Genomic DNA, 22,585 nt, shown 5'->3' on the forward strand with positions numbered 1-22,585 from the left:
GCATGTCATACAGCCACAGTGTTAGAGCGGTCAGACTTTCTGGATGTTTAGTTCAGTCCTATGGGTTCTCTGGCCAATCCCCATTGACAGAAAATAAATATCTGCTGTGGGAAACCGTGTAGACAGTGTTAGTGTTCATGTATAGTGCAGTATAGACAGTGGTAATGTGCGTCCATAATATAGAGTAGTGAACAGTACTGTCCATAATGTAGCATATAGCCCATGTCGTATGTCCAGAGTGTTCCCAGAGTGGTATACCAAGAAGCAAGCTAGATCTACTCAGGGTCTTTTAAATCTAGCCAGCTTCAGTTAGCTTCACATTCCAGCTCAGGTTTCATCCGTACTACGATGGTGGATTTTGCTCGTCCACCTGCCGCAAAAGGCTGTCACATGCTTCCCAGTCGAAACAGTTTAAGCTTATACATTTTGTGAAGTTTTTGTTCATTTTGGTGTTTGGTAGGTTTTTTTCAGCTGTTTGCGTACACCAATTTTTTTGTTGAAGCAAGTCGAAGTTTGGTAGTCAAAGTCTACACCCCTTCATCAGTGATTGGTTCACAGTAGGGGTGGGAACTATGGACGGGATTCTTCAATGAAGTGTTTGCTATCATTCACTTGAGAATTACTGCACTAAACTGATGTGTAATTGCGCGACTAAGACCTCCTCTGCAAAAACTTTAAAAATTCTATACAGATTTCTTGATGTATCTATTTTGAACAAGTGTTTCTGGCTATATTGTTAATACGGTGGCTCAAGAGAGACAACCAGTAATATTGCCTCTTTCTCCTAGTTTTTCAAGCCAAGGTCTTTAGGAAGTGTGAGCACAGAAGTTTGCATCGCCTAGCCGAGTTCTGCTAGGAGCAAACTGAACCTATGTATGGGGACGTCTGGCACTCAGAAAAGTGCAATATTTTATTATCTATTGTTAACGTCTTTGATATGCTTATCAATGCACAAGCCCCTTCCTCCCCCACTCCTATCGATCTGATTTCATTGGTCCTCGCAAATCAGACACTTCATTCAGGATATATGAGAAAGCTCCGAGTTAGCCTACCCCAGAGAAGGTTCGTTTTAGAGGATTTGTTGCCTTGGAAATGTACACTGAACAAAAATATACACACATTTAAAGTGTTGGTCCCATGTTTCATGAGCTGAAATAAAAAATCTCAAAAATATTCCATATGCAAAAAAAGCTTATTTCTCTCATTTTGTGCACAAATTTGTTTACATCGCTGTTAGTGAGCGTTTCTCCTTTGCCAAGGTAATCCATCCACCTGACAGGTGTGGCATATCAAGAAGCTGATTAAATAGCATCATTACACAGGTGCACTTTGTGCTGGGGACAATACAAATCCCCTAAAATGCGCAGTTGTGTCACAATACAATGCCACAGATTGATTGGCTGGGCCTGGCTGGGCCTGGCTGCAAGTGGGTGCGCCCTCCAAGGCCCACCCAATGGCTGTACAGTCATGTGAAATCCATAGATTAGGGACTAATGAATTCATTTCAATTGACCTCCTTATATGGACTGTAACTCAGTAAATTCTTTGAAGTTGCATTTATATTGGCCTTCCGAGTGGCGAAGCGGTCTGAAGCACTGCATCTCAGTGCAAGAGGCGTCACTACAGTCCCTGGTTTGAATCCAGGCTGTATCACATTCGGCCGTGATTGGGAGTCCTATAGGGTGACGCACAATTGTAAAAAAAACCTGTAATGTTGCAATTATACATTCATGCAGGAGGAAATACAATGATTGCACTAGTGCATATGCGTGAAAGTGGACTGCACACAGCACATTATCCCCGGAGATGCCAAACTCGGGCAAAGTGTCCCCCATATGACGTCACAGTGATGTCATAATGAGTGGGGGAAAAAACACCTGTATCAGAGACAGTGCAAAGGTTTTCATACTCTGCCACATCCTGAAGAGTTACCTTGTTGTACAATGTCTACCATTTACAACTGGAATCTACATTGAAATTACAACACATACAGTATTTATTATGAATACATTTCTTTCTTGTTGTCCCATGATTTTCACTTAGCAAAAAGAGTTAATGTCAACGCGAAACTGATTGTGAGGACGAACAAAGGTACTTTTTACATAGTCCTATGTGCATCCCAAATCAACCCTATAAAGTACATTATCAGCCATGGTCAAAAGTAGTACACTATGTAGGGACTAGGGTCCCATCAGAGGACAAACACTCATGATGCATTATGGACAGTAGCTGTGAAGTGATACACATTGCTACAGTGTGGTTTTTACTATGTTTATGAGCTTACTAGTACTAAATATACTGTATTTCAAACATAGAAGTGGATTAATTGGATAATAGGCCTATGTGGCTCTGGTGATTTGTTGTCTGTCAGGGTGGGTGTGGTCTCCCATGGCACCACATTACATCACAATCGTGATGTCATAAATAATTGTATTCTGATATGATGACAGCCTAAATGTTTTGCCATTTACGGCAACACTTACAAGTTCAATTCAGGGTCAAAATCATTGCTATATTTTGGATGGTTATTTTTTAACTGATTGATTGGTGGTAAGTAGTTGTGACCACTTGTGATTTAGTGTGAAAAGGCCTACTTTGTGACACAATTTAATTTAGATGATTTAAATAATATAATAATATTTTTAAGCCATATTGTACCTTTTTCAGGATTAATGTAATTGAAGGAACTATGGGAAAGTTCTCCTTCCCAAGGCTCATCATAAGAATGGTTAGAATCTCTTTTCTCTCACCACCCTCATAGTCAAAACTCCAGTGATTTAAAATCATCACTTTGACATACAGGCCTATGAGCTTTTCTAAGATTGAAAATAACAATAACCTCATTACTAACTGCATGTTTGTCATCATTTTCATTTCTAGCCATGGGCAAATCGGACTGCACAGGACGATTTCTGCACAGGAACTACTGAACTCCACAGGCCCAGAACACACCAGCCTCACAACTCCTCACAACTCCCCAGCCTTAATGTAAGTCCCATCTGCAGGCTACATCTACGACCCACTAAAGTGGTCCAGACTAATCATGTATGGACAATCAGTGTAAATGTTGTACTAACTACGGCTTGATCTAGTGTCAACATTATACCTTATTGATATTCTATATCAATGAAATACAATGGAAGGTACATAATAATCCAATGAGTAAAATAAAATATACCATGTTCTATTCTCAATATCCCTACTGCCCCAAAGGTGTGTAGGCAGGGCAAGGAGGACACCGATTCAACCCAGAAGAAGAGGAAAAAGAAGAGGCTAAATGAGAAGGGAACCCAGGTTGAACTAGGCATGCGGGAGGATATCCGTGACCTTGACCTCGCCCATTGGAGATTGGCTAGAGAGACATGGAGAACTGAGCGAGGAAACATGAGGGAGATTAAGGCGCTGTATGGAGAAATATTTAGGCTGCACCAACTCTTGGAGGAGGTAACAAGAGCAGTTTTCTTCAATCAGACTTTCATAACAGTAGATATACTGTAGTTGTTTTAGATGTTCCCAATCCTGATACACAGAAATGAGATCTAAATAGATAGAATAGTGAAATAAGAAGGCAAGAAAAAAACTGCACATTGGAAGTATTCTGAGGAAGGTCTGCAATCTGCACTGGTAGTATTCTGAGGAAGGTCTGCATTCTGCACTGGTAGTATTCTCAGGAAGCTCTGAATTCTGCACTGGTAGTATTATTAAGAAGGTCTGCATTCTGCACTGGTAGTATTCTTAAGACGGTCTGCATTCTGCACTGATAGTGTTCTGAGGAACGTCTGCGTTTTGCACTGGTTGTATTCTTAAGAAGGTCTGCATTCTGCACTGGTAGTATTCTTAAGAAGGTCTGCATTCTGCACTGATAGTATTCTTAAGAAGGTCTAGAATCTGCACTGGTAGTATTCTGAGGAAGTTCTACATTCTGCCACTGGTAGTATTATGAGTTCTGTCGGCATTATGCTCTGGTAGTATTCTGAGGAAGGTCTGCATTCTGCACTGGTAGTATTCTGAGGAAGGTCTGCATTCTGCACTGGTAGTATTATGAGTTCTGTCGGCATTATGCTCTGGTAGTATTCTGAGGAAGGTCTGTATTCTGAACTGGTAGTATTCTCAGGAAGCTCTGAATTCTGCACTGGTAGTATTATTAAGAAGGTCTGCATTCTGCACTGGTAGTATTCTTAAGAAGGCCTGCGTTCTGCACTGGTAGTATTCTTAAGAAGGTCTAGAATCTGCACTGGTAGTATTCTGAGGAAGGTCTGCATTCTGCACTGGTAGTATTCTTAAGAAGGCCTGCGTTCTGCACTGGTAGTATTCTTAAGAAGGTCTGTATTCTGAACTGATAGTATTCTGAGGAAGGCCTGCGTTCTGCACTGGTAGTATTCTTAAGAAGGTCTGCATTCTGCAATGATAGTATTCTTAGGAAGGTCTGCATTCTTAGAATAAAGTTGAAGAAGAATGGAAGAATTTCTGAATCGGAATGATTCCAAAAGTGTGGACCTTCCCATTTTCCTAACAGGCTAATATACAGTAATAAAACGTGTTTTCTTTATGATATTTATTACCCATACACATGTAATTGTTTTAAGATAGTAATAACAATGACCATCAAGCTATTAAGTAATAAAAATGTGTCTGTCATATTCTGAGGAAGGTCTGCATTCTGCACTGGTAGTATTCTGAGGAAGGCCTGCGTTCTGCACTGGTAGTATTCTTAAGAAGGTCTAGAATCTGCACTGGTAGCATTGTGAGGAAGGTCTGCATTCTGCACTGGTAGTATTATGAGTTCTGTCGGCATTATGCTCTGGTAGTATTCTGAGGAAGGTCTGTATTCTGAACTGATAGTATTCTGAGGAAGGCCTGCGTTCTGCACTGGTAGTATTCTTAAGAAGGTCTGCATTCTGCAATGATAGTATTCTTAGGAAGGTCTGCATTCTGCACTGGTAATATTCTTAAGAAGGTCTAGAATCTGCACTGGTAGCATTGTGAGGAAGGTCTGCATTCTGCACTGGTAGTATTATGAGTTCTGTCGGCATTATGCTCTGGTAGTATTCTGAGGAAGGTCTGTATTCTGAACTGATAGTATTCTGAGGAAGGCCTGCGTTCTGCACTGGTAGTTTTCTTAAGAAGGTCTGCATTCTGCAATGGTAGTATTCTTAGGAAGGTCTGCATTCTTAGAATAAAGTTGAAAAAGAATGGAGGAATTTCTGAATCGGAATGATTCCAAAAGTGTGGACCTTCCCATTTTCCTAGTAGGCTAATATACAGTAATAAAATGTGTTTTCTCTATGATATTCATTACCCATACACTTGTAATTGTTTTAAGATTGTTATTACTATGACCATCAAGCTATTAAGTAATAAAAATGTGTCTGTCATCATACAGATTGGGGTGGATAAAGGGGTGATCAAGCAGCGCTCCACCTCCTCCATTCTTTGTCCCGTCTCCCCGACACTGCCAGCTTTCCCCCGGTACAACCTCCACAGGTACCTCGCCAACAGCCATTCGGAGCCAGACCAGCATGCTGCCGGCACCCAGAAGGACCCATCTAAGAAACATTCAATCTTTCCCCCTCTGGACACACAGAGCTGCACCTCCCCTGAAAGATGGCCTCATTCAACTTCCAAGACGTCACACCCACACGCTTCACACCGATTTGCTGTCCCATCCCACCCCCTGGTTTCCGGCCCTCCTGCCCGGATGAGACAGACCCATCCGCATGTCCACCCCAGGTCCCCATTGACTGGCCAGGCAAAGGTCAAGGATGAGGTCAAGAGGCCAGAGATTGCATCGTCTGAGGAATTGTCTGAGGAAGTTCAACGGAGAGGTGCAGAAATTGCGAACATGTATAAAGCACAGCTGATTGAGAGGATGGCCCAAAAGAGAAAGGAAGAGATTCTGAAGAAAAGGGTAAACAACGATGACAAGAACGATGACACTGAGGCCTCCTGCTCCTCTGCAGTAGAACAATCCAATACCCCTGCCACAGCCCCCGAGCGCCCAGCCAGCCCAGACGCCACGCCAGTGGCCGCCCGAGAGGACACTCAGGGGGACACCCAGCAGGACCTGGTTGAGGTTGTGAATGTGCTCAAGAGGCAATCATCTGATCTATACCTGCCTGACGACGTATGTGAGGAGTCACTCACATGGAAATCCATTTACGAGGAGCTGTGCCCGCTCGCTCACAGGGTGAACACAGAAGCTGACTACATCAAGGCGCTCCGCGTCATCACTGAGAAGGCTGTGACTCCCTCGTGCTCGTCTGAGGATGATGTGTCTCAGAGTGTGAGTGAGGACACAAGTCAGGAGGGGAGTAGTGAAAGTGAGGAGAGCATGAGTGGACAACAGAAGAGATGTCTACACAGAGATCCTTATGGTGAGAGGGACAGGAAGGAGATTGATAGTGGTAAAATGGAAGGGAGATATGCAACCGCCAATGCAATGTCTATGATGGCGAGCCGAGGGAAAGAAGAACTTAATGCCATGAGCTACGCAGACAGGATCAAATATTTCAAGGACGAGGCTAAGAGAAATGAAGAGATGATGAAGATCGAAAGGAGGAAGGAAAAAGCCAGGGACGAAGAGCTCAAGAAGTGGGAAAAGAGACAGAAGAAATTGAATGAGGAGGAAAGGAAAAGGACAGAAAATATGGAAAAAAACAAGTTAGCGGAGCAGAGGAAAAGGGAGAAGGCAGAGATGAAACTAAAGATCGAACATGAGAAAAAGAGACGAGAGCAAGAGAAAAAGAGAGAGAAAAAAGAAAGAAAAAAGCAGGAGATGCAACAGAAGGCCCGTGAAAAAGAAGAGAAAAAGAGGGCAGAGGAAGAGAAAAAGATGGAGAAAAAGAGGGAAGAGAAGTTGAAAAAGATTGAGAAACAGAGGATGGAGGAGGAGAGGAACAGGGAAAAGGAGAGAATGAAGGTGTTGGAGATGCAGCAAAAGGCACGAGAGAAAGAAGAGAAGAGGAGGAAAGAGGAACAGAAAAGAAGATTGAAGATACAGCAGGAACAAGAGAAGGAGGAACAGAAACGGCAGACAAGGATACGAGACGAGGATAAGAAGAGAGCAGAGCTTCAAAAAAAAAAAGATCACGAGGCCAGGTTCAAGATGGAGATGGAGAAACTATATGAGAGAGAAGAGAGGAATGCACAGATTGAAAGAGAAAAGAGGCATGCGCTGTGTCAGAAAAAAGGGCAGACACAGAGAGCAAAACGAGGTCACATCGTCTACATCTGACGCCTCTGTGCGGAGGGAAGAGAGGGAGCAGCGTCCAGAGACCGCTCTGCGAAGAACAAGGAAGAAGCAGAAGAAATTGGCGGACGAGTCAATGACAACTTTTGAGTAGATGACAAAAGAAAGGGAGCAGACAAAAGAAGAAATGTACAAGTCAATGCTCCTAGATATGTTAATATATGTAAATAAACAAAAACAAATTCGATTGTTTAAAGAGAAAAAACAAAAAACAAAACGAGAAAATGAGCAAAAGCAGGAAAAAACTATAAGGAAGCCAGGCATGAGGGTGAAGAGGAGAAAACATGAGAGAGGAGGAAGGGAGACCAGAGTGGTTTATCAGGAGGGAAGTAGGATATATAGAATAGTTCTGAGGACAGAATCGGTAGGACCATGGGATAAAAGATAAATGAGATCAGCAGTAAAGGAGAGCTGAGTGGATCAAAACAAAGTTATGGAAAACACAAGGGGGAGGCAAGATAAACAGAGACCCAGAGAAAAGAGGTGAAAACATTTTATAGGAGTAATAGAGAGGAGATGGAACTAGAATTCCAATGTACGAATGGCCAAAATAACTAAGGATGAGCAGAAAAGGAGAAGACCAAGAGCACAGGAAAAAGAGCCAACAGACATGTCAAAAAGAAATGAAGTCTGCCTCTTCTACTTCTCTTTTAAAGTTGCTTTGGTTTCCTTTTGTCCTCTTTCTAAGCCTGTTCAAGTCTGAGATAGATGAGAAGAGCAGCCAAAGAAACAGATCTGTTGAAGCATCAATTGGAAAGGATGGGAGGGTTGGAGGAGGAGCACAGCTCCATGACTACATTAGGTAAGTGTTTACTATCAAAGCCTGTTCTCTGTAGACAACTGTATTAGTGTTGATAGAAGTTCATTTATGCAATGTCTTTCAACTCAAACACTACAATTCCTGATCTCATGTGATTATTCACCTCATGTGAGCGGGCTTTCGGATGTTTTTTTCTTGAAACAGATTGTGGCATATGAGGTCACTTTATCTGTTGAAGCATCAATAGGAAAGGATGAAAGGGAGGAAGGCAGGAAGAGGAAAACACAGAAGAGCAGATGAGGTAAATGCTTGGGCTTGTGATGAGAGGATAGGGGCTCCAGAACTGGGGTTCATGATTGAAAATGCTCAGACAAATGTATTACTGTGAATCCCATTCGTTCAATGGCTATTTGATGAATTCCTGACGGGATAATTGTTTTACAGGAGCACTCTATGTTCTGCTTCAGGTGGATTGACAGCATTGCTTTCATGAGCTGCTGGAGGACAACATGGAAGAAGAGGGAGAGGGTCTATGATAGGCAGTTTGCCATGGCCATAAATGGGCTTTTGGGTGTTAATACTTCCTGCTTTATATCATACAACTTTACAATAAAAATGAATTGCAAGCATCAGCCTTTTCTGTTTGAGTGTGATCAGTGCAGTAGTAGTAAGATTGGTGTAAACCCAAGGAATATTCTGGCCTTCTAGGCAGAGTTCCTCTGTCCAGTGTCTGTGTTCTTTTGCCAAGTGTCTGTGTTCTTTTGCCCATCTTAATCTTTTTATTGGCCAGTCAGATATGGCTTTTTCTTTGCAACTCTGCCTAGAATGCCAGCATCACGGAGTCGCCTCTTCACTGTTGACGTTGAGACTGGTGTTTTGCGGTACTATTTAAAGAAGCTGCCAGTTGAGGCATCTATTTCTCAAACTAGACACTCTAATGTACTCTTGCTCAGTTGTGCACCGGGGCCTCCCACTCTTTCTATTCTGGTTATTGACGGTTTTCACTGTTCTGTGGAGTAGTACACAGCGTTGTACGAGATTTTCAGTTTCTTGGCAATTTCTCGCACGGAATAGCCTTCATTTCTCAGAACAAGAATAGGCTGACGAGTTTCAGGATAAAGTTCTTTGTTTCTGGCCATTTTGAGACTGTAATCGAATCCACAAATGCTGATAGTCCAGATACCCAACTAGTCTAAAAGCCAGTTTTATTGCTTCTTTAATCAGAACAGTTTTCAGCTGTGCTAACGTAATTGCAAAAGGGCTTTCTGATGATCAATTTGCCTTTTAAAATGACACATTTGCATTAGCTAACAATGTGCCATTGGAACACAGAAGTTATGGTTGCTGATAATGGGCCTCTGTACAACTATGTACAGTTGAAGTCAGAAGTTTACGTACACTTAGGTTGGAGTCATTAAAACTCGTTTTTCAACCACTCCACACATTTCTTGTTAACAAACTATAGTTTTGACAAGTTGGTTAGGACACCTACTGTGTGCATGACACAAGTAATTTCTCCAACAATTGTTTACAAATGGATTATTTCACTTATAATTCACTGTATAACAATTCCAGTGGGTCAGAAGTTAACATACACTAAGTTGACTGTGCCTTTAATAAACAGCTTGTAAAATTCCAGAAAATTATGTCATGGCTTTATGAAGTTGAAGTTCTGCAGGTGGTGACCACAGACCACTTCTCAGTTCCCATGCTTCCTGGCTGATGTTTTGGTCACTTTTGAATGCTGGCGGTGCTTTCACTCTAGTGGTAGCATGAGACGGAGTCTACAACCCACACAAGTGGCTCAGGTAGTGCAGCTCATCCAGGATGGCACATCAATGCGAGCTGTGGCAAGAAGGTTTGCTGTGTCTGTCAGAGTAGTGTCCAGAGCATGGAGGCGCTACCAGGAGACAGGCCAGTACATCAGGAGACGTTGAGGAGGCCATAGGAGGGCAACAACCCAGCAGCAGGACCGCTACCTCCGCCTTTGTGCAAGGAGGAGCACTGCCAGAGCCCTGCAAAATGACCTCCAGCAGGCCACAAATGTGCATGTGTCTGCTCAAATGGTCAGAAACAGACTCCATGAGGGTGGTATGAGGGCCAGACGTCCACAGGTGGGGGTTGTGCTTACAGCCCAACACCGTGCAGGACGTTTGGCATTTGCCAGAGAACACCAAGATTGGCAAATTCGCCACTGATGCCCTGTGCTCTTCACAGATGAAAGCAGGTTCACACTGAGCACATGTGACAGACGTGACAGAGTCTGGAGACGCCGTGGAGAACATCCATACTTTTTAAAGAAATGTCTTCTGCTCTGATGAAACAAATATAAAACTGTTTGGCCATAATGACCAGCATTATGTTTGGAGGAAAAAGGGGGAGGCTTGCAAGCCAAAGAACACCATCCCAACCGTGATATACGGGGGTTGCAGCATCATGTTGTGGGGGTGCTTTGCTGCAAGAGGGACTGGTGAACTTCACAAAATAGATGGCATCATGAGTGAGGAAAGTCATGTGGATATATTTCAGCAACATCAAGACATGTCAGAAAGTTAAAGCTTGGTCGCAAATGGGTCTTCCAAATGGACAACGACTCCAAGCATACTTCCAAAGTTGTGGCAAAATGGCTGAAGGACAACAAAGTCAAGGTATTGGAGTGGCCATCACAAAGCCCTGACTTCAATCCTATAGAGAATTTGTGGGCAGAACTGAAAAAGCGTGTGAGAGCAAGTAGGCCTACAAACCTGACTCAGTTACAACAGTTCTGTCAGGAGGAATGGGCCAAAATTCACCCAACTTATTGTGGGAAGCTTGTGGAAGGCTACCCAAAATGTTTGACCCAAGTTAAACAATTTAAAGGCAATGCTACCAAATACTAATTGAGTGTATGTAAACTTCTGACCCACTGGGAATGTGATGAAAGATATAGAAGCCGAAATAAATCTTGATTATTGTGACATTTCATTCTTAAAATATAGTGGTGATCCTAACTGACCTAAGACAGGGAATTTTTACTAGGATTAAATGCCAGGAATTGTTTAAAACTGAGTTTAAATGTATTTGGCTAAGGCGTATGTAAACTTCTGACTTTAACTGTAGATATTCCACTAAAAAATGAAAAAAAAGCCTTATCCAGCTACAATAGTTATTTACATTGTCGACACCATTTCTGATCAAGTTGATATTTTAATGGACAAAAAAGGCGTTCAAAAACAAGGACATTTCTTAGTGACCCCAAACTTTTGAACGGCTGTGTGTATAAATCTTTATGTATATTGGTTTAGCATTCCTTGCTAAAAGGTGGGCCACTTCCATGGTACCGGTTATCCCGAGTTGAGATCAAGAGTTCACCAAAGTTACCTCGCCAACTCAAGCCTGTTTCGTACACCCTTCTAGAGGGCGAAATTGTTATTTTGGTGAGTCTATGATCCCTGCTGTCTAAGTCCTGTTACAGCATCATCGTTAAATAATTTGTTGCCTAGGTAGTCGGCCAAGTTTAAGGAATAACTCACCATTAATTTAAGTCTCTCCTGCTATGCTAGATCTACTCCTCTGATCCCACCTTGGGATGTATGATGAGCATAGCTGAGAAGGTCCATTATAGAATGAAACAGAACACTGCAAGCAACATCACACTGACTGGATTCTTTTCAGTCTAGGTCATTTTATTTATTTCCAAGACAAGTGCAGTGGTATAGGCCTAATTCAAGGCAGCAAGAGCACACAGGAGCAATTAAACTACTGCCAGACACACGTATAATCCATCAGAAAGCTTTAAGGGACTTGTTCAACTTATTCATTGTTGAGAAATTAAAATGTCAGTGCCATTTGTGTTGGAATCTTCAGTCGACAGCAGCGGTGTTGAAATCTTCTTCGATGGTGTCATAAATGCTAAACTGTGCATTGTTATTCTGTGAAAGACAGGACATGAACATGGTTAGAATACAGTGCGATAATGACTGCATTTACAAAGGCAGCCCAACTCTGATATTTTTCCTGTCTCTGTGTGTGCATGTCTTTACCACATTGATAGAGTTTGTTGAGGCGTGCTATGTCCAGGGGGCTCAGGTGATTTCTCTGTCCAATCTGGACTCCCCTCTTCTTGGAGTGAATAGTGGGGTTACGGTTTGATGAGAAGTAGTATCTGCCAGGAGAAACCCAACAATGGGGGATTAGAGGACTTGCTACTTTAACACAAGGACTGCGTCACAATGCCACCCTAATCCCAATATAGTGCACATAGTTTGACCAGAGCCCAGGTAAACAATAGTGACCTAAATAGGGAACCATTTGGTACACACAGGGAAATGTTACTGGAGCTGGATACTGTACAGTCGTGGCCAAAAGTTGAGAGAATGACACAAATATTAATTTCTACAAAGTTTGCTGCTTCAGTGTCTTTAGATATTTTTGTCAGATGTTACTATGGAACACGGAAGTATAATTACAAGCATTTCATAAGTGTCAAAGGCTTTTATTAACAATTACATTCAGGTTGATGCAAAGAGGCAATATTTGCAGTGTTGACCCTTTTTCAAGACCTCTGCAATCCGCCCTGGCATGCTGTCAATGAACTTCTGGGCCACATCCTGACTGATGGCAGCCCATTCTTGCATAATCAATGCTTGGAGTTTGTCAGAATTTGTTGGGTTTTGTTTGTCCACCCGCCTCTTGAGGATTGACCCCAAGTTGTCAATGGGATTAGGGTCTGGGGAGTTTCCTGAACATGGACCCAAATTATCGATATTTTGTTCCCCGAGCCACTTAGTTATCACTTTTGCCTAATGGCAAGGTGCTCCATCATGCTGGAAAATTCATTGTTCATCAACAAACAGTTCCTGGATGGTTGGTACCATTCTTTATTCATGGCTGTGTTCTTAGGCAAAATTGTGAGTGAGCCCACTACCTTGGCTGAGAAGCAACCCCACACGTGAATTGTCTCAGGATGCTTTACTGTTGGCATGACACAGGACTGATGGTAGCGCTCACCTTGTCTTCTCCAGATGTCCCAAACAATCGGAAAGGGGATTGATCAGAGAAAATGACTTTACCTCAGTCCTCAGCAGTCCAATCCCTGTACCTTTTGCAGAATATCAGTCTGTCCCTGATGTTTTTCCAGGAGAGAAGTGGCTTCTTTGCTGCCCTTCTTGACATCCTCCAAAAGTCTTCGCCTCACTGTGCATGCAGATGCACTCACACCTGCCTGCTGCCATTCCTGTACTGGTGGTGCCCCGATCCCGCAGCTGAAGCAACTTTAGGAGACAGTCCTGGCTCTTGCTGGGCTTCAGGGCACCCAAGAAAGTCTTCTTCACAACAATTGAACCGCTCTCCTTGAAGTTCTTGATGATGCGATTGTAACAGTGTAGGTTCCATCCCTCTCTTCGCCCCAACCCGGGCTTGAACCAGGCACCCTTGCACACATCAACAACTGACACCCCACGAAGCATCGTTACCCATCGCGCCACAAAAGCCGCGGCCCTTGCAATGCAAGGGGAAACCCTACTTCAAGTCTCAGAGCGAGTGACGTCACTGATTGAAACGCTATTAGCGCGCACCACCGCTAACTAACTAGCCATTTCACATCGGTTACACTCACCCCCCCTTTGACCTCCTCCTTTTCCGCAGCAACCAATGATCCCGGTCAACAGCATCAATGTAACAGTGTAGGTTCCGTCCCCCTCTTCGACCCAACCCGGGCTCGAACCAGGGACCCTTGCACACATCAACAACTGACACCCACCGAAGCATCGTTACCCATCGCGCCACAAGAGCCACGGCCCTTGCAACACAAGGGGAAACCCTACTTCAAGTCTCAGAGCGAGTGACGTCACTGATTGAAACGCTATTAGCGCGCACCACCGCTAACTAACTAGCCATTTCACATCGGTTACACTCACCCCCCCTTTGACCTCCTCCTTTTCCGCAGCAACCAATGATCCCGGTCAACAGCATCAATGTAACAGTGTAGGTTCCGTCCCCCTCTTCGACCCAACCCGGGCTCGAACCAGGGACCCTTGCACACATCAACAACTGACACCCACCGAAGCATCGTTACCCATCGCGCCACAAGAGCCACGGCCCTTGCAACACAAGGGGAAACCCTACTTCAAGTCTCAGAGCGAGTGACGTCACTGATTGAAAAGCTATTAGCGCGCACCACCGCTAACTAACTAGCCATTTCACATCGGTTACACGATAAATGGTTGATTTAGGTGCAATCTTACTGGCAGCAATATCCTTGCCTGCGAAGCCCTTTTTGTGCAAAGCAATGATGACGGCACGTGTTTCCTTGCAGGTAACAATGGTTGACAGAGGATGAACAATGATTCCAAGCACCACCCTCCTTTTGAAGCTTCCAGTCTGTTATTCGAACTCAATCAGCATGACAGAGTGATCTCCAGCCTTGTCCTCATCAACACTCACACCTGTGTTAACGAGAGAATCACTGACATGAGTGGCAGGGCTGATATGCAGCTGAAATGTTTTGGGGGGATTCAGTTCATTTTCATGGCAAAGAGGGACTTTGCAATTAATTGCAATTCATCTGATCACTCTTTATAACATTCTGGAGTATATGCACATTGCCATCATACAAACTGAGGCAGCAGACTGAAAATGTATATTTGTTTCCTCAACTTTTGCCCACGACCGTACACAGTCACAAAACTAATATTTACTTATTGCTATCAGTTTAAAAACAAGGTGAGTAAAATTAGGACTTTAGTGGGAATAAGGAGGAGAGGAGTATGACTGACGTTCCGTAGTGCATTATGGAGTCGTAGTCATAGGGCAGGTCCTGAGTGTCTCCTTTCTTCACCTTAAAATTATTTTCTTTTCCTGGAAGTTAAAAAGAGTTACAAGAAGCAGATGTGACTGGTGGACACTGCTGGGTGTGAATGTGATATAGGGGAATGAAAATGGAAATGTAGACGAGTTGAGATGGAAACCATTAAGTTGAACCTCTAGCAGGAGGAAACTCTACAGGATTCAAGGCATGAATATTTCATCTTACCTAATGAAACCCATTGCGGGTGGTAATGTAACAAAACTGCCTTCAAAACAAGCTTACATGTTATCCCAGGATACCCATTACGGGTGGCAACTGTAAAAGGTATATTTTACACCAGGATACCCATTACGGGTGGTAACTGTAGATGACAACGTAGTGTTATTCGCGTCAGGCAAATTTAGCGAACAAGGTTGCTGCGTTCACGCCAGGGAAAATTCACAGGAGTAAACTAATTCAGTTCAATTCTACATCATTGGAAATGAGCCTGAAATACATAGTATTGGTCTCAAACTGAAGAACACTGATGGTTACTGGTGTAAGATTCTCTCTGGTGTTTACAGAACTGGTGCTGTGAGATTAGGATATCAGGATTCAAGGTAGCTATGATATTAGGCTATCAGGACCTGCTTAGACAAAGCAATTTCAACAGTAGAGAAAAGGGTTGCAATGTATGGGGAAATGAATGGCTGCAGTATTTCCGTTATAATAAGTACATTTGTAAAGTGTTCCACTGGATATCATAAGGTGAATGCACCAATTTGTAAGTCGCTCTGGATAAGAGCGTCTGCTAAATGACATAAATGGAACGTTAAGGCATAAATGTATGAAAGACTATTCTTATTTTAAACTAGTGGTTCTGTCCTTGTGGTATGTAGTGTTTCATGTTGTGTGGACCCCAGGAAGAGTAACTGCTGCTTAGGCAGTACTTAATAAAATACTAAATGTCAATAGTTATTCTATACGGTCTTCACTCCAGACCACAAAAAGCTGAATCAGGTATGTTAGTGCTGGGCTGCTACTAAAGCCTGCACACTGCAGCTCTTCATGGGACAAATTGACCAGCCCTGCCCCTGATCCACATGCACTGCCCGTGAGGTGGTTTAGTATGTTGTGTTGGTGTGAGTTACCTGGGACCACGTTGTCCCACTGTATGGTGACGTATTGGTCACGGTCTGGCCGTGTGTGCTCGTGGTGCAGGCCCAGGGCATGCATCAGCTCATGACACAGGTTCCCCACGTTACAGGCTCTACCGAAGTACACAGACTGGGCCCCGCCCTGGAAACCTACATACGACGCACAGCTAGAGTTAAGTGAAGAGAGATAAAGGGGAGAGAAGCGGGAGGAGAGAAATGGAGGAGAAAGAGGCGATATGACAGGAAGAGAGGAAAAATAAAGGATTGAACACAGGAAAAGGAAGGAGAGGTTGTGAGTTAACTGTAAACTGCTGGGAAGGAGAGAATGTGTTAATGTGCCCACTTTGGACTCACCCTGTCCCAGAGATGAACTCTATGTAGTTCATCTCATTGGTGTATTCGTGGAAGCGGATACACGTCTGGTCTGAAATAAGCTTGAACGCTGCTAGTACAGTTTCCTTTCTGTCCACTGTGTGGATCAGAGACAATCTACCATTAGACGGTGCATATCATTCTCACTGTATTAGAAAACATCTAGTGTTACAGTGTTCATCTCTCCTACTGTATTCGACACTCACCCAGATAATCGTTGATCTTGTAGGGGATAGAAGTGACGCCTTCATTCTCAGGCCAAAGTGACTTCACAGCTAATCGGTCTTCCTGTAGGACAAACACCTAGTCTTAAATCCAGCTGTTGCTAGAGTATAGGCCTCAGATTAATTCAATTGTTATTTACGCGTTTCCCCTATGAATGTTTTTAACCCCTGTGCGGCCTCTGTCCCGTAAGCGGGACGAACATCCAGCGAAAAACTCCTATCGACATTAGCATAACGAAATGTAATATATATTTTTTTCAAATATAGGACTGTCTCATATCGTTTTATAGATACACCTCTCCTGAATCGACCCACGTTGTCCGATTTCAAAAAGGCTTTACAGGAAAAGCAAAACATTAGATTATGTTAGAGGAGTACATGGTAAAAGTAGCCACATAGCCATTTTCCGACCAACCACATGCATCACAAATAACCAAAAAACAGCTAAATGCAGCACTAACCTTGTACAAACTTCATCAGATGACACACGTAGGACATCATGTTACACAATGCATGCATTCTTTTGTTCGATAAAGTTCATATTTATATATAAAAACAGCATTTTACATCGGCGCGTGACGTTGACTAACTATTTTCCCTCAAATGCATCCCGGGAAACAGTGCTACAATTTACTCAATTACTATTCGAAAACATTTTTCAAATGTAATATTGTCATTCTAAGATTTATAGATGAATATCTCTTGAAAGCACCTGTAATACCAGATTTAAAAATAACTTTACTGGGTAATCAAAAGGGGATGCGATACCTAGTAAATACAGCTCAGCACCATCTTGGAACAATCGCATATCACATCTAATCTTGTATACTATTGTCAATAATCCCTTACCTTTGGTTGTCTTCATCAGAAAGCACTTCCAGGAATCCCAGGTCCACAACAAATGTATTTTCGTTCTAAAAAGTCCATCCTTTATGTTCCATTAGCTTGCTGTTGTTAGCGCGTCTGAAGACTGCTCCAAAACCTTCGTCGGCCGCGGGACAGCAATTTCGGAAAAAAACATTTCCCCCCCAATTTAGGTTCGTTCAAACATGTCAAACGTTGTATAACATAAATCTTCAGGGCCTGTTTCAACAAGAGAGCCAATAAGATTCGAGGGGGACGATTGCATTGTGTTTCAAAACGTTTCGAAAGGTGGGGGTAGACAGGGCCGCCGGCGTCATAATGGTGATGGCCCTCCTCCTGTGACCAATTTCAACAGACTCTCATTCTGTCAGTTTCCACAGTAGAAGGCTCAAACCACTTTGTAAAGACTGGGGACATCTAGTGGAAGCAATAGAAAGTGCTCAATGAACCATAGCTCACGGTGTGATTAATAGGCAAAGATGTGAAGTTGAGTCCACAATTCAGAATTCCACTTCCTGTTTCGATCGGTCTCGGGGTTTTGACTGCCATATGAGTTCTGTTATACTCAGACACCATTCAAACAGTTTTAGAAACTTTAGGGTGTTTTCTATCCACAAGTATTAATTATATGCATATCCTAGCTTCTGAGTTTGAGTAGTAGGCCGTTTAAAATGGGCACGAATATTTTTAAAAATGCGCTGTGGTGCCCCCTATCCTAGGGTAACGTCATTAAGTTCTAAAATGGTCAAACTATTTCAGTATTAACTTCAATGACTAAAACCAGACTAAGTATGTAGAAAAAAAAGAATGGAGCAATATACAGTGTACTTTCCATGACAGACTGACCAGGTGAATGCTATGATCCTTAGAGGTCACCTGTTAAATCAGTGTATATGAAGAGACCGGTTAAAGGAGGATTGTTAAGCCTTGCGACATGGATCATGTCTATATGCCAGTCAGAGGGTGAATGGGCAGGACAAAATATTGAAGTACCTTTGATCAGGGTATGGTAGGTACCAGACTCACCAGTTTGAGTGTGTCAAGAACTGCAACGTTGCTGTGTATTTCACACTCAGTTTCCCGTGTGTGTGAAGAATGGTCCACCACCCAAAGGACATCCAGCCAATGGCAGTCCAGTGGTCGAAAATGGGTGACACGAATTGTGCAGAGCAACAGACGGGCTACAGTTATAGTCAATTGACAGTCCAGTAAAACATTTGTTCCCAAAGACCCCAAAAATGCTCAGCTCGTAGAACCTTGACACAAATGGGGTATGGCAGAGTTCCACTTCTTTCAGCAAAAAACTTGTTGCAGTGGACTAAGGAAACACTGGACACAGGAGAATTGGAAAAGCGTCTGGTATGATAAATGCCGTTTTTTTGCAATTTCACGCTGATGGGAGGACTAGGGTATGAAGAAAACCACATGCATCCATCATGCCGTTTGTCAACATTGCAGGCTGGTGAGTGGCAGTGGTATGCTGTGGGGTGCCTTTTCATGGCACACGTTGGGTCCCATGATAAAAGTTGAGCAACGTTTGAATGTCTTAACATAATTGAAAAATCAGGTGCATCCCTTCATGGCAGCAGTGTATCAGCAGGTTAATGCCCCATGAAACAAGGCTCGGATTGTCCAGGAATGGTTCCACGAAAATTACAGTGAATTCAGCTTAGTGCAGTGGCCTGACCAGTCACCAGATCTCAATCCAATTAAGCATCTGAGGGATGAGATGGGAACAAGCCATTTCGGATTAGAGATCCACTACCAGCCAACTGGGCACAATGGTGGGAAGCATTGAGGAAATCATGTGGCCAGCATTCCTGTGGAATGCTTGACACCTTGTAGAGTCCATGCCCTGACGAACTGAGGCTTTTCTGAGGGCAAAGGGGGGGTGCAACTCAATGTTAGGTGTTCCTAATGTTTTGTAGACTATTATTTTTATATATATATATATATATATTTTAAGATCTTTTAGAAGAGAAATATATATTTTAGAAGAAAAAAGGAAAAAAAATAAATAAATAAATAAACTAAAACCGTGCAATTGGCAACGCCCACTACGATTTAAATTGAGATTGTCACTGGCCGACACACAATAAATCTATTATTTGCATGACTCACTGTGCAACAGTGTTTAACATCAATTTTTTATGACTACCTCGTCTCTGTAACCCACACATACAATTATCTGTAAGGTCTCGAACAAGCAGTGAATTTCAAACAGATTTAACTACAACGACCTATTGGTTTTCAAATAACTTGCATAAGGCACCTATTGGTAGATGGGTAAAAAAAGCAGACATTGAATATCCCTTCGAGCGTGGTGAAGTTAATAATTACACTTTGGATGGTGTTTCAATACACCCAGTCCATACAAAGATACAGGTGTCTTTCCTAAGTCAGTTGCCAGAGAAGAAGGAAACCGCTCAGGGATTTCACCATGAGCCCAATGGTGACTTTAAAACAGGTAGACTTTAATGGCTGTGATAGGAGAAAACTGAGAATGGAACTACATTTTAGTTACAATACTAACCTGATTGACAGTGAAAAGGAAGCCTGTACAGAATAAAATTATTCCAAAACATGCATCCTGTTGGCGTCAAGACACTAAAGTAATACTGCAGAAAATGTGGCAAAGCAATTATCTTTTTGTCCTGAATACAAAGTGTAATGAGAGGCAAATCCAAAAGATTACAGAGTACCACTTCATATTTTCAAGCATGGTGGATGCATCATGTTATGGGTATGCTTGTAATCGTTGCGGACTGGGGAGTTCCAGGATAAAAAAGAAACGGAATGAGATAAGCACAAGCAAGATCCTAGAGGAAATCCTGGTTTAGTCTGCTCTCTACCAGACACTGGGAGCATAATTCACCTTTCTGCAGGACAAGAAACTAAAACACAAGCGCAAATCTGCACTGGAGTTGCTTAGCAAGAAGACAGAATGTTCCCGAGTAGCCGAGTTACAGTTTTGACAAATCTACGGCAAGACCTGAAAATGGTTGTTTAGTAATGATCAACAACCAATTTGACAGCTTGAATAATTTTGAGAAGTTACACAATCCAGATGCGGAAAGCTCTTAGACTTACCCAGCGGGACTCACAGCGCTAATCGCTGCCAAAGGTGCTTCTACAAAGTATTGACGCTGGGATGCAAATAGTTTAGATATTTCCGCATTTCATTTCCAATAAACTAGCAAAAATGTCTAAAACATTTTCACTGTCATTATGGGGTATTTTGTGTAGATGGGTTAGAATTTGTGTTTAATCCATTTTGAATTCAGGCTGCTTTCGGAAGGCACTGGACCAGCTTCTGGTATGCACAGACTGAAACGAATGACTGCAAAATCGTTTAAGGTTTCTTTACAAGACAGAATGTTGAATAAAACCACATTTAAACTTACTCTACTGGTGGTCCGTGGTGTTGATCCTTCAGATGGTCAAAACATCCACAGGAAAGTACTGTTAACAACTTTTTAGAGTGGCGGTACTGAAGTTGAAATTTCTATCACCTGGCACTTCAGTATGCATGCATTGTATATTTTTCCTGTGGATATTTTGGCTCAAATTTCAACCATCTGAAGGACCAACACCATGGACAACCGGTAGAGCAAGTTCAAATGTAATTCTGTTCAACAATCTGGCTTGAATGATTTTGCAGTCATTAGCTTCAGGCTGTGTATACCAGAAGGTGGTATCAATCTGATTCATCAGCCTAAAAAAAGATGCAGTAACAGGACAGAAAGCAGGGATAATAGACTCACCGAAACCAGAATGTCTCCCTCCACGATAGCAAGGTCGAACTGTAAGTCCTCTGTAACAGAGAGAGAGGGTCTGAAACAACCACACTGACACAACATGTACTAGTTACAAGTCACTACCTCCAGTGCCATTAAAGTCCAGACCTCGCAGTAGAGGTCCAGGATTGTGCGCTTCATCTAATGAATGCGTTACCTTCTCTGGTTTCAGGCATTTTAACCCAATCATTTTGTCTGTGGCGTGGTCCCATTGAGGCAGTAGAACCTAAAGGCAATTGTTAACATTAAACACATTTTGCAATATTTTATTTTTGATAGATAAGCCATGAACTTGAAGAAAACCAATGGAATTGTTTCTTTAGGCCCATCACACCAAGAGATTGACTTGAGAATCACAGTAGAGGCCTACCTGTGGCAGTGAAAGTCACATTTGTAGAATTGTTGATGGGGTTTGTAGAATTGTCCACTGAAATACAGAAAGAAAATATAAAGAGGAACAGAACAACAGTTTTGCAGTGGGGCTGGCCTACATGAACTAAAAATGGTAAACAGGCCTAGTTTTCAGCCTGTAACCTTACGAAATGAGTGGTCCCCAATGCAGGCCTGCTTACCTGTGGCAGGGAAAGTAGAATTTGAAGTAGTAACATTTGTCAAATTGGTGATGGGAACACTGCCCACTGAAATACAACAAGGGTAACATAATACATGTTACATAATAACATGGTGAACCAATTGGCGTCTACAGTGGAACTGGCCTGGCCTAACTCAAATGGAAAACACTCAAAAGTAGGATGTCACGAAAACAAAATGACTGGTCCTACCTTGGACAAACCAGATGAGAATCAGAAACCAAACCATGTTGAAACAACAATTGTCCCCCAAGATTTGGGAGAAAAAAAAACAACCAGAGAAACAGCACAAACAAATGTCTTCAATAGCTCTCCTTCCAGTCAAATAGTTGGTAGGGCAGCAATCACAAAAGAACAGGTGCCTCCTCCTTCTTCTTCTTCTTCTTCTTCTTCTTCTTCTTCTTCTTCGGTGAGGTTTAAAGATGGTTGGTATACAATACGTTGCATTATCGCCCTCTACTGAACTATCGTATGAATCCATTACCTTTGTGATACAAAATGGGAAAGGGGGAACCGTGAAAATGTAAAAATATATATATATTTAATGACTCTACTAACTAACCCTACACTCATTAAAACCCATCACCTTATTCCACTACTTTAACCCTATCTTAACCTACCCCGGGCCAACGACCCGAGAGGACGAGACACTACCACTCAACACACCCTGTAACTCTTCTGAAATCGAATCTCGTACCCCCAAGTACTTCTCTGCAGCTGCCACCACAACATCTATTTTCTATGACTTACGTGTCATCTCTGCGGTACAGCAGATAACAATTGCTATGAATGCTAAGCCAACCTCA

The 22,585-nt window shown here is 42.6% G+C and overlaps 1 protein-coding gene across 1 annotated transcript; it reads right to left on the reverse strand.

The window, feature by feature from the left end:
• Positions 1–11,634: 11,634 nt before the first annotated feature.
• LOC115159942 (astacin-like metalloprotease toxin 5) lies at positions 11,635–22,081 on the reverse strand. The gene is made up of 11 exons (XM_029710088.1): positions 21,972–22,081; positions 21,762–21,827; positions 21,560–21,616; positions 21,347–21,415; positions 21,157–21,206; positions 16,511–16,592; positions 16,287–16,401; positions 15,927–16,099; positions 14,765–14,846; positions 12,032–12,153; positions 11,635–11,920 (listed from the first exon to the last, which is right to left on the reverse strand). The coding sequence occupies exons 1-11, from the start codon at positions 22,006–22,008 to the stop codon at positions 11,916–11,918; spliced, it is 858 nt and encodes a 285-aa protein (XP_029565948.1). The 5' UTR covers positions 22,009–22,081; the 3' UTR covers positions 11,635–11,915.
• Positions 22,082–22,585: the final 504 nt, after the last annotated feature.

This window comes from Salmo trutta, chromosome 23 (genome assembly GCF_901001165.1).
Source record: "Salmo trutta chromosome 23, fSalTru1.1, whole genome shotgun sequence".
NCBI lineage: Eukaryota > Metazoa > Chordata > Actinopteri > Salmoniformes > Salmonidae > Salmo > Salmo trutta.